Source organism: Zingiber officinale, chromosome 6A (genome assembly GCF_018446385.1).
Source record: "Zingiber officinale cultivar Zhangliang chromosome 6A, Zo_v1.1, whole genome shotgun sequence".
Taxonomy (NCBI): Eukaryota; Viridiplantae; Streptophyta; class Magnoliopsida; order Zingiberales; family Zingiberaceae; genus Zingiber; species Zingiber officinale.
This window is the reverse complement of record NC_055997.1, coordinates 125316798-125330244: the sequence shown is the minus strand read 5'-3', so window position 1 is coordinate 125330244 and position 13447 is coordinate 125316798. Positions and strand designations below refer to the sequence as shown.

The window sequence follows — 13447 nt, the reverse complement described above, 5'->3', positions numbered from 1 at the left end:
ATTCTAATCGCTAGATTCCCGGAGAAGAAGATCCCTCCGTCGATTTCCTCGCGTCCACGTGCTCTTCTCACGGGGAGGAACGTTCTTGTAGCCGAGATATCGCCGGAAGGTGTTCCTCTTGCCCTTGGGACGGAAACCCTAGGTTTCTTGAGGTTGGCGCCGAGAGGTGAGGAAGGAGAGGGCGGCGTGACTAGGATGAGGGAAAGGTTTTTTTTTCTCGTTTAAGAAAATAACAATTCCTCACTTAAATCCCTATTTATATTTAGTGGGTAATTCGGCCCAACTGAAACATAAATATAATTGTTCCCTTTTCCTTTCAGCACGGCCCTGCTGGGTTCACCTGGTTACTAGAGTTCACCTTAAGTCGTAGGACCCAATAGGTCCCGAGTTCAATTACCGCTTAAGCTATTTTACGTTTCTATTTATTTTTGCTACTTCCGCTACTCTAAAAATTCCATAAAAATATTCTAAAGTTCCAGAAAAATCATAGAATATTTATAAAATAACTTTGAGAATTTTATGGCGCTACAGATTAGGGCTGCCTGAATCGATCGCCCGATCGATTCAGCACCTTTCTGTGCTCTCGCGTTCGCGTGAGAACTTTTGCTGCCCAAACGATCGACCGATCGATTGGCAGCTCCCAATCGATCACCCGATCAATTGGGAGAGCCTCTGTGCTCGTGATTCCTCATCCCAATCGATCGACCGATCGATTGGGCCTTCCCACAATCGCAGCACACTCCAATCGATCGAATGATCGATTGGACCCTGGTTCAATCGATCACCCGATCGATTGACCAGTCTGGACTTGACTCAAACTCAAGTCCAAACTCTCCAACCCAACTCCTGGTCAACCGTGACTTGTTGGGTCTCCATGTCTAGCATTTGGCCTCACCCGACCAACCTCGAACTAGCCTTCTAGCCTCCTCCATCAGCCTTGCGTCCCTCGGATATCTCCTATCGTTCATGCCTTGCCTTTAGGAGATTCCTTCGGCCTCATCCTAGTTGTCGGATTATACCACCACACTCGACCAACATCGAACTAGCCTTCTAGCCTCCTCCATCAGCCTTCCGTCCCTCAGATATCTCCCCATCCTTAACGCCTTGCCTTCAAGAGCTTCCTTCGGCCTCATCCTAGTTATCGAGTTCTCCTTGCCAAGTCACGCTAGGACTTACCTTGCTAAGACCACATGCTTGGACTTACAACCTTTGCCAAGATCACACTTGGACTTTCTAATTGTCTAGCTCCTCACCAGGACTTTCTCCTTTGCCAAGATCACACTTGGACTTTCCAACTACCTGACTCCTCATCAGGAATTTCCTATTGCTTGACTCCTCACCAGGACTTTCCAATTGTCTGGCTCCTCACCAGGACTTTCTCCTGCCTAGCTCCTCTCTAGGTCTTTCCAAATGCCTAACATCCAGTTAGGACTTTCCCAGTCAAGTCTCTTGTCAACCTTGACCTACTTGACTTGTATTTTCATCAACCTGGTCAACCCTTTGACCATCTCCACAATCAGACGATTGCTCCAGCAATCTCCTTATATTGTCAAACATCAAAACTCAAATCCCGACTCAAGCTTGACTCAACTCAAGCTTAGTCAAACTGGTAAAACTTGAGCTAGGAAAATTGCCCCAACAAACTCCATGTTTATATTACATTTCATGAGTTGTATTCATTTGTGGACTTAATTATGAATTATTTTATATTTGCGGTATTTGATGCTAATATTTGAATATATTATTTGCAGACATCAAAGGGCAAGGACTCGATCGGATCAGACCTGATTTAGGTTCAAATCTAGGGTTAATTGAAGAGATCAAGCTCTGAAGTAATATGGACCATTCATTCAAGATTAAAAGAGATCTGAGCCATCCGTCAAGGATCTAGTCCATCCAAGCCAAGGGGAAGTAGATCATTGCCATCGATCAAGATCCAGAGCTTTTGATCCAAATCTGAATTGATCCGACCGTAGATAAAGATTCGAAGCATTCTAGACCGTCCGTTCAGATCTGAGATGAGTTCAAATGAGAAGCTATAGTGGGGTTCTTTGTTCGTCAAATTCTACAACGATCGCGTGAAGCAGAGGCGGGCGATCCTCTTCCTCGATCCACCTTTCACCGCCGGTGAGCAAGCGAGGTCAAGGGCGGTCCTTCCTCCGACTGAAATCTACCCATCAGAGACCGACGACGCCACTTCAATCCTTTGAATCATCACTGATCTCCAACTCTGTTGTAATTTTGGGTAAAGAAGAAGAAGCTGAGAAGTGGAGCAATCCGATAGTTTGAGCCGATTTTCTCCCTTTCCAACCGGCGATCTTCCTTCCTCGAAGCTCTACGACCATCTGAATGGACATAAGTGTTTGCTCTGTTCCATTCCTCTGATTTATGTTCCATCGTCGCCAGCCGCTTCTACCAAATCCAGAGTGCATCTGATTGGATTAGTTCTTCGTCAATTGTAAGATCTTGATATCTTTGTCAAGATCAGTGAGTGCTTGGGGATTCCCAGCTCACCTTGGTTCATCATTTTCTTCCTCTGATTTCTGCATTTATGTTCTTGCAATTTTTAGCTGAGTTTCTGTTTCCTTTACTGTTTAGTTTTATATACTTGAATTAGTTTAGTTAGATATAGTTTTAGATTTGTTTTCTTGTTTGCAGTTCATCTGAATGCTTGTTAGCTCCACTGATGGAGATCTAGATCTGAATTTGTAGTTCATGTTCTAATGAATTTAATTGTTACAATTTGGTTGGTTTAATTCTTTAATGCATTTGAATTTGAATATGATTGAGGTCGATTTAGTTTGTTGTTCTCCTATTTGTGCCCTTTTACATTTAAATTCTTGCTTACTTAGTTAATTACAGTGACTTAATGATAATCCCTGTTTAGATTAGATCCGTATCCTCATTAGTTAAGGTTAGATTAGATCACTTATCTTCCTTGATTTCTATGATTTGGATTACAATTGTAGTGTAGGTTGTTTGAATCCTTGTTAATTGCATGTCTTTATTTTCCTTTCTCAATTATAACTCATTACATAAGAAACCCATTAGAATTAATCTCAAAATCCAAACCCATTTCATAAATAAATTGGTCCTAGGTTTATCATGCATCAACTACATTCATTGGGAGACGACTCGAGTGTTGGGACCCTTGGCAGCCGGCTTGAGGGAGTAAATTGCCTGATAAGAAAAATAAGACAAAAAACCTTTCCCGTTCTTTCAACTCTAATTAAAAGCAACTATAATAATAAATGAAAATAACAACTTAAAGGCGAGGCACCAGATTTACTTGGTTACAACCTAGGTGGTTATTAATCTAAGACCAATAAAAGCACTAAAAGAAAATCTCCTTCGTTAAAGGCGGAGAAACCTCTTAGACTCGTTGAATAGCTCAGACAGTTGCAAGGAAATGATTACAAGAGTTGTTATCTATTTCCTAGGTCCAATGGTCTTTTTATAGCCCTTGAAAAATCTCATCCGTGGCTTGAAGGCGCCTTCCATAGGGCTAGAAGGCACCTCCAGCAAGACGGCAAAGGATAAAACTTTATCCTTTGACAACGGTAGTATCAGTCTGGTCGAAGGTGCCTTCCATAGGGCTGGAAGGCGCCTTAGTACTATTCATCGAAGACTTCTTCAAGCCATGAAAGACACCTTCCACAGTGAAGGTGCGGGGACGCCTTCAATTCACTTTGAAGGCACCTTCGGTAGCAATTCAAGCCTCCATTCGCTCTTTTGTTGCTCCGACCGTCTGCGTGATTCTGGCCATCTAAATAGAGCTCATTCGGACCTATTTTCGGTCTTCTCCTCGAGTAGGTTTCCGTTCCGATCTCTCATTCAGAGTAAATTAAATTAAATGTCTTAGATAATTTAAAATAAATTAAATTCTTACCACTTAGTAAAACTTATATATAATTTTTAAAAGTAGGTAATAAAATTTAATTAATATGTTTACGTATTATGAATATAGAATCATTGAATTTAGATATTTCGAGTATTGTATATATTGCAATGCACCCTGGGGTAAGGTTGAATTAGTTAGTATAGAGCAGATTTGTTACTATAGGGTAAAGCTTTGAATCTCGGTAAAGTTGAGGAAAAAAAATTCTCCTTTGTGTTGGCCAATTACAATTTCCTGATTTACTTATTGATGATCATTGGGTCGACAGTAGACCTGACCACGGTTCGGAACCGACGGTTCGACGGTTCCAGGCAGGTCGACCCTTAACCTTAACCGCCCAAGACGGTTACGGTTCACGGTTCGGTTCACAGTTTGTCACGGTTCGTCACGGTTCAAGATTATTATGTTAAAAAAATTAAAAATTAAACATTAAACATTAAACATTAAACATTAAAAATTAGAAATTAAAATTTATTGAAAAAAGGGTTTGCACTTATTTAAATTGCCTACGTATCCCTTTAGGGGAATCAAAGCCCACGTAGTTCTGTTACATTTTTATCCTTTTACATTTTCATTCACTTCCATTTCCTGTTCCTGTCGTATTTGTTCCTTCAGTATCAAAATCTTCAACTTCGTCATCTGAAAGTTGCATTCCTTGGATTCTTTTCTCCGCTCTGGTCCAATCGTCCAGTAATGCTTGGGCTTCCAATGAGTCGGGAGACAAAGTTGATCGTCGTTCATCTAATATGTTGCCGCCGGCACTGAACGTCTGCTCCACATCAACAGTTGACACTAGAGAAGCTAAAATTTCTTTTGCGATCACGGAGAGAACGGGAAAGCTTTGAGCCTTCTGTGACCACCACTTTAAGATATCGAAGCTTTCACTATCTGCTTCATTAAAATCAAAAGAAGTCATAAAATAATTCTCAAGTTCCTGTGTGGAACTTGAGGATCCTCGTGGACGTTTTGTCCGTTCTTTTAATAAGAGTTGTGCTTTTGTAAGTTTTAAATTACTACTAGTAGTTTGTTGTATTTCAGAAATATTAATTTGTGTTCCATATTTTGCATAATATTAATTATAAATATCATATAAATAAATTCTAACATTATATATAATATTAACTGGATCAGGGGAAGAAGAATCTTTAATTGGAATTAACGCGTCATAATATAAAGTTAACATTTCTTGTAAAACTTCTAATTTAAATCTAGGATCTAAAGCAAATGTAGTTAAATAAATTTCAGGAATTAAATAAAAATATTTTTCCCATTTAGTTTTCATAGCTAAGATGCAAGGAGATAAAGATTCATTATTAATATGTTCATTTAAAACTAATACTATATTAGAAAAATTTTCTAAAACTAATTGAGCAGTGGGATAATAAACACCGGAGAGTTGTTCGGTTGCATCATTAAATACATTTAAAATTTCACAAATACTACTACAAATATTCCATTGTTGTAAAATAAATATATATTAGTATTAGTGTTTTGTGTAAAAAATGAACATAATAATTCTTTATATTGAAATGAATCTTGTAATAATTGGTATGTTGAATTCCAACGTGTTGGTGGAAATTTTTTAGGTCTCATTCCATTAATTTTACAAAACCTACCTCATTGTTTCATTATAGATGGATGAGACATAAATAAGAAATTACAATTCTAATTGGTTTAATATAACTTTCTAAAATTTTTAAACCATCTTGAACACATAAATTTAAAACATGGTGATCCGGATATAGTTGAGTGGCAGAGAGGAAATTAGGAGGAAAAGACAGGGGCACTTAGGTCTTTTTACAAGTTAGGGCTTTAAAGGGAAGAGGGATTTTGGGGGAACGCCGCTAGCCGAGGAGGAGGGTTCTCCTTTTGGTGCCCGTCGCTGGCGACGACGGAGACGCCGAGACTTTCTCTCCCTGCTCTCTCTTGCTTTTGCTGCGCAATCTATCTTCCCCTTTTCTCTCTCGCATTGCTCTCCGGCTGGCTCCGTCACGTCGATTTGTAACCCTCGGCCTCGCCTAGCTGCTCCTCGGTTCTGGAGCTCTCGCGGCTGGAAAACTTCCCTCTCTTTTGCTTTGTCTCGTTTCTGCTGATGTTCTTATCCACCGGATGCTAATGGCGGTGGAGGAAACCTTCAAGGTTGGTTAACGAGTTGGCTGCACCTTTGGGTGCAATGTCTTGTTAGTGGTTAAGATAATGGAAGATTACACATCAAGCAGTGGTTATCGGTTTAGAAGGATACAACACCAACTGTGTGCTTCTAATCCAGAGTTCGACATGTCTGAAATCAGTTTACATAAGTCATCCTTCAATTGTCAGGACATGGCAAAAGTTTATTATAGGGTGAGAATATCATCTCTGTCTTTGTTGAAATGATGGTATGTGAATGTGGTAATGGAGAGTATTCCCGCCGAGGTGCTGTTACCATATCCGACCTACGAGCCGTCTCTTGGGACCCCTGCTGCATTAGACCCCATGTCGCCACGCGATGACTAGATCAGCACCACTATCGGCTCACCGATCCATCTGAGGGCGCCCCCCTGGGCCAAGGTACGTTCTCGTACCTTTTCTACATTTAGTTAATTATTCTGCTATACTATTATGCGGTTACTTATATATTTGTGGGATTCGCCTCGAGCACCGAGGTACCAGAGACCGGGGTGACCCGGTCGCTGGATACAGGTACCGTTGACCGGAGGAGGACTCCAGACGACTTGGTCAACGTAGTGGATAGATCATCAACCGGGTTATGGGGAGGCGGTCAACCTTCCAGACACGTCACACCGGCAGGTTCGTTTTCTCAGCTTCCAGACAGGATCAAATTGGCGCCGTCTGTGGGAACGCGCCTGATCTGGACGTGAAGATGGACGACGCCGGAGAGTTCTGCTATCCTCATAACCTAGGTCAGTCTTTCCGTTATCTGTTCTCGGTTAGTTATGTGATTTGTAGTAGTTCTTCGAGCCGAAGGCCCCCGAGCCGTTCGGCCGGGAGGTTTATATCCGAGCCATGGGCTCGAAGACGAAGGCCCCCGAGCCGTTCGGCCGGGAGGTTTATATCCGAGCCACGGGCTCGAAAACGAAGGCCCCCGAGCCGTTCGGCCGGGAGGTTTATATCCAAGCTACAGGCTCGAAGCCGAAGGCCCCCGAGCCGATCGGCCGGGAGGTTTATATCCGAGCCAGGGGCTCGAAAACGAAGGCCCCCGAGCCGTTCGGCCGGGAGGTTTATATCCGAGCCAGGGGCTCGAACCCGAAGGCCTGAGCCGCTCGGCCAGGTACATTATAGCTGAGTACTACCTCAGGGAGCGAAGGCCTGAGCCGCTCGGCCAGGTACATTATAGCTGAGTACTCTACCTCAGGGAGCGAAGGCCTGAGCCGCTCGGCCAGGTACATTTTAGCCGAGACTACCTCGGGGAGGATTATATACGAGCCAAGCGCTCGATGTGAAGGCCCGAGCCGGTCGGCCGGGTATATGGTTTTCCGAGCCAAGCGCTCGACGACGAAGGCCCGAGCCGTTCGGCCGGGTGTGTAGTCTCACTTGGAGACCGACGAGCACCATCGTTAAAAATCAAGAGTCGGGCCGGCGACTATAAACCTCCCGGGCGACCGACCAAGAGTCGGGACGCATTCGGGCCAGCGACTATAAACCTCCCGGGCTGAAGACCTCTGCACGGACCAGCATATCATATATTCTCTCCCCTGTTCGGGGTCGAGTTATCACTGAAGGCCCCCGAGCCGTTCGGACGGGAGGTTTATATCCGAGCCACAGGCTCGAAGACGAAGGCCCCCGAGCCGTTCGGCCGGGAGGTTTATATCCGAGCCACAGGCTCGAAGACGAAGGCCCCCGAGCCGTTCGGCCGGGAGGTTTATATCCGAGCCACGGGCTCGATGGCGAAGACCCCCGAGCCGAGCAGCCGGGAGGATTATATACGAGCCACAAGCCGAAGGCCCCCGAGCCGTTCGGCCGGGAGGTTTATATCCGAGCCACAGGCTCGAAGACGAAGGCCCCCGAGCCGTTCGGCCGGGAGGTTTATATCCGAGCCACAGGCTCGATGGCGAAGACCCCCGAGCCGAGCAGCCGGGAGGTTTATATCCGAGCCACAAGCTCGAAGACGAAGGCCCCCGAGCCGTTCGGCCGGGAGGATTATATACGAGCCAGGGGCTCGATGGCGAAGACCCCCGAGCCGAGCAGCCGGGAGGATTATATACGAGCCCGTAGCTGCTACGGGCTCGATGGCGAAGACCCCCGAGCCGAGCAGCCGGGAGGATTATATACGAGCCAGGGGCTCGATGGCGAAGACCCCCGAGCCGAGCAGCCGGGAGGATTATATACGAGCCAGGGGCTCGATGGCGAAGACCCCCGAGTCGATCGGCCGGGAGGATTATATTCAAGCGATCATCACCGGTTTCGGACCAGTTCAGCGGACCAGCACATCATATGTCTAAATCCCCCGTTCAGGGTTGAGCGACCTTCACTGGTCACGGACCAGATTCATGATCATCTATCTCCCCCGTTCGGGGTCGAGCAGTCGTCGCGGCCAGGTATCTATTCTACCGATCAACATCATTTCGGTCGCACGCGCGGTATCGTCCGCCCGGCAGTTATCCGACCGATCGACATCATTCCGGTCGCACGCGCGGTATCGTCCGCCCGACAGTTATCCATCCGATCGACATCATTCCGGTTTCACGCGCGGTATCGTCCGCCAGGTATCTATTCTACCAATCAACATCATTTCGGTCGCACGCGCGGTATCGTCCGCCCGGCAGTTATCCGACCGATCGACATCATTCCGGTCGCACGCGCGGTATCGTCCGCCCGACAGTTATCCATCCGATCGACATCATTCCGGTTTCACGCGCGGTATCGTCCGCCAGGCATTTATTCGACCGATCGACATCATTCCGGTTTCACGCGCGGTATCGTCCGCCCGGCAGTTATCCGACCGATCGACATTATTCCGGTCGCACGCGCGGTATCATCCGCCAGGCATTTATCCGACCGATAGGCATCATTTCGATCGCTCGCACGACAGCGTCCGTATAGCATCTATCCATCCGATCGACAGCGCTTCGATCGTCCGGTCGGTATCTTCGTGGCTGCGCACTCAGCATTGGACCGATTACAGACTTGGTCCGCTCTGTATCGTTACCATCTCCTACGACACCATTATTATAGCGACCGCTCGAGTTACATTATATTATTGGTTTAGCGATTTGGCTTTGACATCGAGAGTGGTTCAATTCTTTGCAATAGACTGTCCAGTCAGTCGGACTCACGCCTCCTTCGACTAGACTTGAAGAAGAGGCTTGTGATCCGGATATAGTTGAGTGGCAGAGAGGAAATTAGGAGGAAAAGGCAGGGGCACTTAGGTCTTTTTACAAGTTAGGGCTTTAAAGGGAAGAGGGATTTTGGGGGAACGCCGCTAGCCGAGGAGGAGGGTTCTCCTTTTGGTGCCCGTCGCTGGCGACGACGGAGACGCCGAGACTTTCTCTCCCTGCTCTCTCTTGCTTTTGCTGCGCAATCTATCTTCCCCTTTTCTCTCTCGCATTGCTCTCCGGCTGGCTCCGTCACGTCGATTTGTAACCCTCGGCCTCGCCTAGCTGCTCCTCGGTTCTGGAGCTCTCGCGGCTGGAAAACTTCCCTCTCTTTTGCTTTGTCTCGTTTCTGCTGATGTTCTTATCCACCGGATGCTAATGGCGGTGGAGGAAACCTTCAAGGTTGGTTAACGAGTTGGCTGCACCTTTGGGTGCAATGTCTTGTTAGTGGTTAAGATAATGGAAGATTACACATCAAGCAGTGGTTATCGGTTTAGAAGGATACAACACCAACTGTGTGCTTCTAATCCAGAGTTCGACATGTCTGAAATCAGTTTACATAAGTCATCCTTCAATTGTCAGGACATGGCAAAAGTTTATTATAGGGTGAGAATATCATCTCTGTCTTTGTTGAAATGATGGTATGTGAATGTGGTAATGGAGAGTATTCCCGCCGAGGTGCTGTTACCATATCCGACATACGAGCCGTCTCTTGGGACCCCTGCTGCATTAGACCCCATGTCGCCACGCGATGACTAGATCAGCACCACTATCGGCTCACCGATCCATCTGAGGGCGCCCCCCTGGGCCAAGGTACGTTCTCGTACCTTTTCTACATTTAGTTAATTATTCTGCTATACTATTATGCGGTTACTTATATATTTGTGGGATTCGCCTCGAGCACCGAGGTACCAGAGACCGGGGCGACCCGGTCGCTGGATACAGGTACTGTTGACCGGAGGAGGACTCCAGACGACTTGGTCAACGTAGTGGACAGATCATCAACCGGGTTATGGGGAGGCGGTCAACCTTCCAGACACGTCACACCGGCAGGTTCGTTTTCTCAGCTTCCAGACAGGATCACATGGCATACACAACGAATATGAAAAAATAAACCTCCAATAATAGTTTGACAAACAAATTTTAGATCATGTATACAAGCGGTATTGGAACTAGCATTATCTAATGATATTGAAAATATTTTATGAGTTAAACCATATTCTTCTAAAATTAAACATAATAATTGTGCGATATTATGAGCATTATGTGATTCATCAAAAACTCTATAAGCTAATAATCTTTTTTGGAAGTTCCAAGAGTTATCGATCCAATGGCAAGTCACACCCATATACGAATGTGTTTGCTAATGATCACTCCAAATATCGGAACATAAAGAAGCTTTATTATCTAATTTACTAAATTCATCAATTAAATTCTTTTTTCCTTGTTTTACTAATTTTTTAATTGTACGAGTAAGTGTAGTCCTAAAAACACGTTTAGCACATGGATTAAGAGATTCTTTATAAAAATTTTCAAATGTGCATTTAGATAAAAAAAAACTAAAAGAAAGATGTTTTACGGAAACAAATTTAGCTAATGATTCTTTTAATTTATTATCCGAATATAAAAATAAATCGGAATCGGTACTACCGCTAGTTGATGAAAATCTTGATAATTGTGTTTGATAACGGTCGAGTCCATATTTCGTCAGGTGCTTCGTTTCTACATGTCGTTTCAACGACCCATAGCCGCCGCCGGCTTCGAATTTGTAGGAAGCATTGCAGTGCTTACATTTTGCACGCATTTCTCCAGACGGAAGAGTGACATTCTCAAAATGTTTAATGAATTTAGAGGAGGAAGTTCCCGAACCTTAGAAGTAATTGCATAGGTACTTCCTTGTGTTTCGGGTGTCGGATTCGGAAGATGCTCGATCTCATCATCGGTGGATTGAATGTTAGGGTCCTCCTCCAGCGGATTCATTATTTGCTTTCCCTTTCGAGCTCGAGATGATGTACCTCCGCGACCTCCTTCCATTGTAATTGAAAATTGGAAACGAAAGCGTGTAGAGATTAGAGAATATGAAAATGACATTAAGAGTAGAGAAGATGTGTGTGAAAAATGATGAAATAAGCTCTCTATTTATAGAGTTTTGATAGTAACGAACACTAAATCATAACCATTGATCAAAAAACGGTCAAATGATCCTAATCATTAAAAAAAATATCCAAAAAACTCTCCTAACGACTACGAACCGTCGATTAACCGGCGGTTTCAACGGCTATAAACCGGCGGTTCCAACGGCTATAAACCGTCGGTTAACCGGCAGTTCAAGCCGTTTAAGAAAAAAAAAAATTACGGTTGAACCGTTGGTCCAGGTCAGACCCGCCTTGAGGTCGAGTCTAGTCGACAGTATGAATTCCACTTTTTTACTAGCATGGTATATATTGTAATGCATATTGTATATATAATAATTGGTTTATTTAAAAACTAATAGTTAGTTTCAAGCTTTTTTGAATTTCTCCATCCTCGTCATTTTTTTGAATTTTAAAGATAATTGTTATTTATTTATTATTTGTAAATTTTCAAATTTTAATTTTTTAAATATTTTTTTAAAATAATAAAGGATTATCTTATAAACCCGACTCCGATCAAATCTTTTAACTATAATAAAAGTGAATCCAAATACCCCGAGTTGACTCTTTATTTCAAAAATAATTTTGACTGAGTAAAGCCTGGGCTTTAGCCTTGTAGGATTGAACTAATCGAACCAACCCCCATTTTAGAAGCCTTTGATGATGTCATAGGTCATGCCATATCCATGAAATCATGTGTTAGTTTGAAATTATATATTGCACTTGTCAATCTAGAAATTATGTATTGCGTTTGGCCTGACATGACAATTAAACAGACTTGTTAGGCTGAGTCTTATATATAGCTATGGACTTCAATTGGCGCCTCTATTAAAATCTCCACTAACTATTTTAATTACTTTAAATTTTAACTAAAACATTCAAATGCTTTTCATTCCAGTAATTGTTAGATTTAAAAAAAATAAAGATAAAAAAGAAATTCACTACCATTTTGGGCATACCAAATTAATCAGCCTATTATTTATGAAAATTTTATTTTAATTACCTTACGTTTCAATTAATTTTTTTAAATGATGTATTCAACGGCAATGTTAACCTATGGTATAGGTAAATCCAACACAGTATAAAGAATATAAAAAAATTAAAAAAAAACCATTTATAAATATAATTAAAACAAACTATCACCAAATTACATCAAACGCGGGCCGCGATGATGGCTGGGTCGGACGAGGCTGTGGTCGTGGTCGGTCTAGCACCGCCAAGGAAGGGCAAGAATCCCGAGGACCCGTCGGGCTCCTTCTCATCTAGGAACAAATCCTCCGGGATTCGGAAGGCCCCGTGGGCGACGACGAGGGCGGCGCCTGCCATGATGGCGGAGACGACGATGGATCCAACGGAGGTGAGGAAGACGACGAGGACGGAGAGTATGGCGAGGCCGCCGAGGGTCTCGCGGTCGGAGATGGCCCGACCGAAGAGGACGAGGGGCGGATCGGAAGGTCGGAAGAGATAGAGGAGGCACCAGACGGTGAGGAGGGCGAGGAGGACGATGAGGGAGAAGGGGCTGGTGGCGAGGGAAACGGCGACGACGGCAGCGACAATAGCGGCGTAGTTGATGCGGAAATAGGTGAGGTTCTTGCGGAGGCGAGAGGAGGCGTCGGCGAGGGAGTCGGGGCGGGAGAAGGCGGAGCGGTCAGCGAGTTCCGACCAAGGGCGGAGCTCGGAGAGGGAGCGGCGGAGGGAGTCGGAGAGGTGGGAAAGGAAGACGCTGAAAGAGGGGCTGGAGATCGGAGCAGCGTCGGCGTCACCGGCGATCGGGTGGGAGATGGGGAGGATAGGCGGGGCGGGGTTGGAGGACATCATCGGAGAGACAGAGAGATGAGAAATTTCTATTCCTCTGTTTCAACTTTTTTGTTTTTCCCGATCGGTGAGGCATTTTTAAACTGTTCTCGACGCGTCCGACGCGTCGGTGCCTTCGCTACGAAGCAGAGGAAGGTGGAAGGAAAGGCTGCAGACGGAGTCATTAAGTCAAATCAATATTACGCGGGCGAATCAACAATTTGGTCCAAGTTTTTTATTATTTAATCCACTAATGAGGGTTTTTTCCCCTTTCTTTCTACACCTTAATCCTGTACGCAAAATTGTGT

The 13447-nt window shown here is 44.6% G+C and overlaps 1 protein-coding gene across 1 annotated transcript; it reads right to left on the bottom strand.

Annotated features, from left to right (window-relative positions):
* Positions 1-12354: 12354 nt before the first annotated feature.
* Positions 12355-13230, bottom strand: LOC121997926 (PRA1 family protein B2-like). The gene has a single exon (XM_042552599.1). The coding sequence runs from the start codon at positions 13161-13163 to the stop codon at positions 12498-12500; it is 666 nt and encodes a 221-aa protein (XP_042408533.1). The 5' UTR covers positions 13164-13230; the 3' UTR covers positions 12355-12497.
* Between the last annotated feature and the right edge of the window lie 217 nt (positions 13231-13447).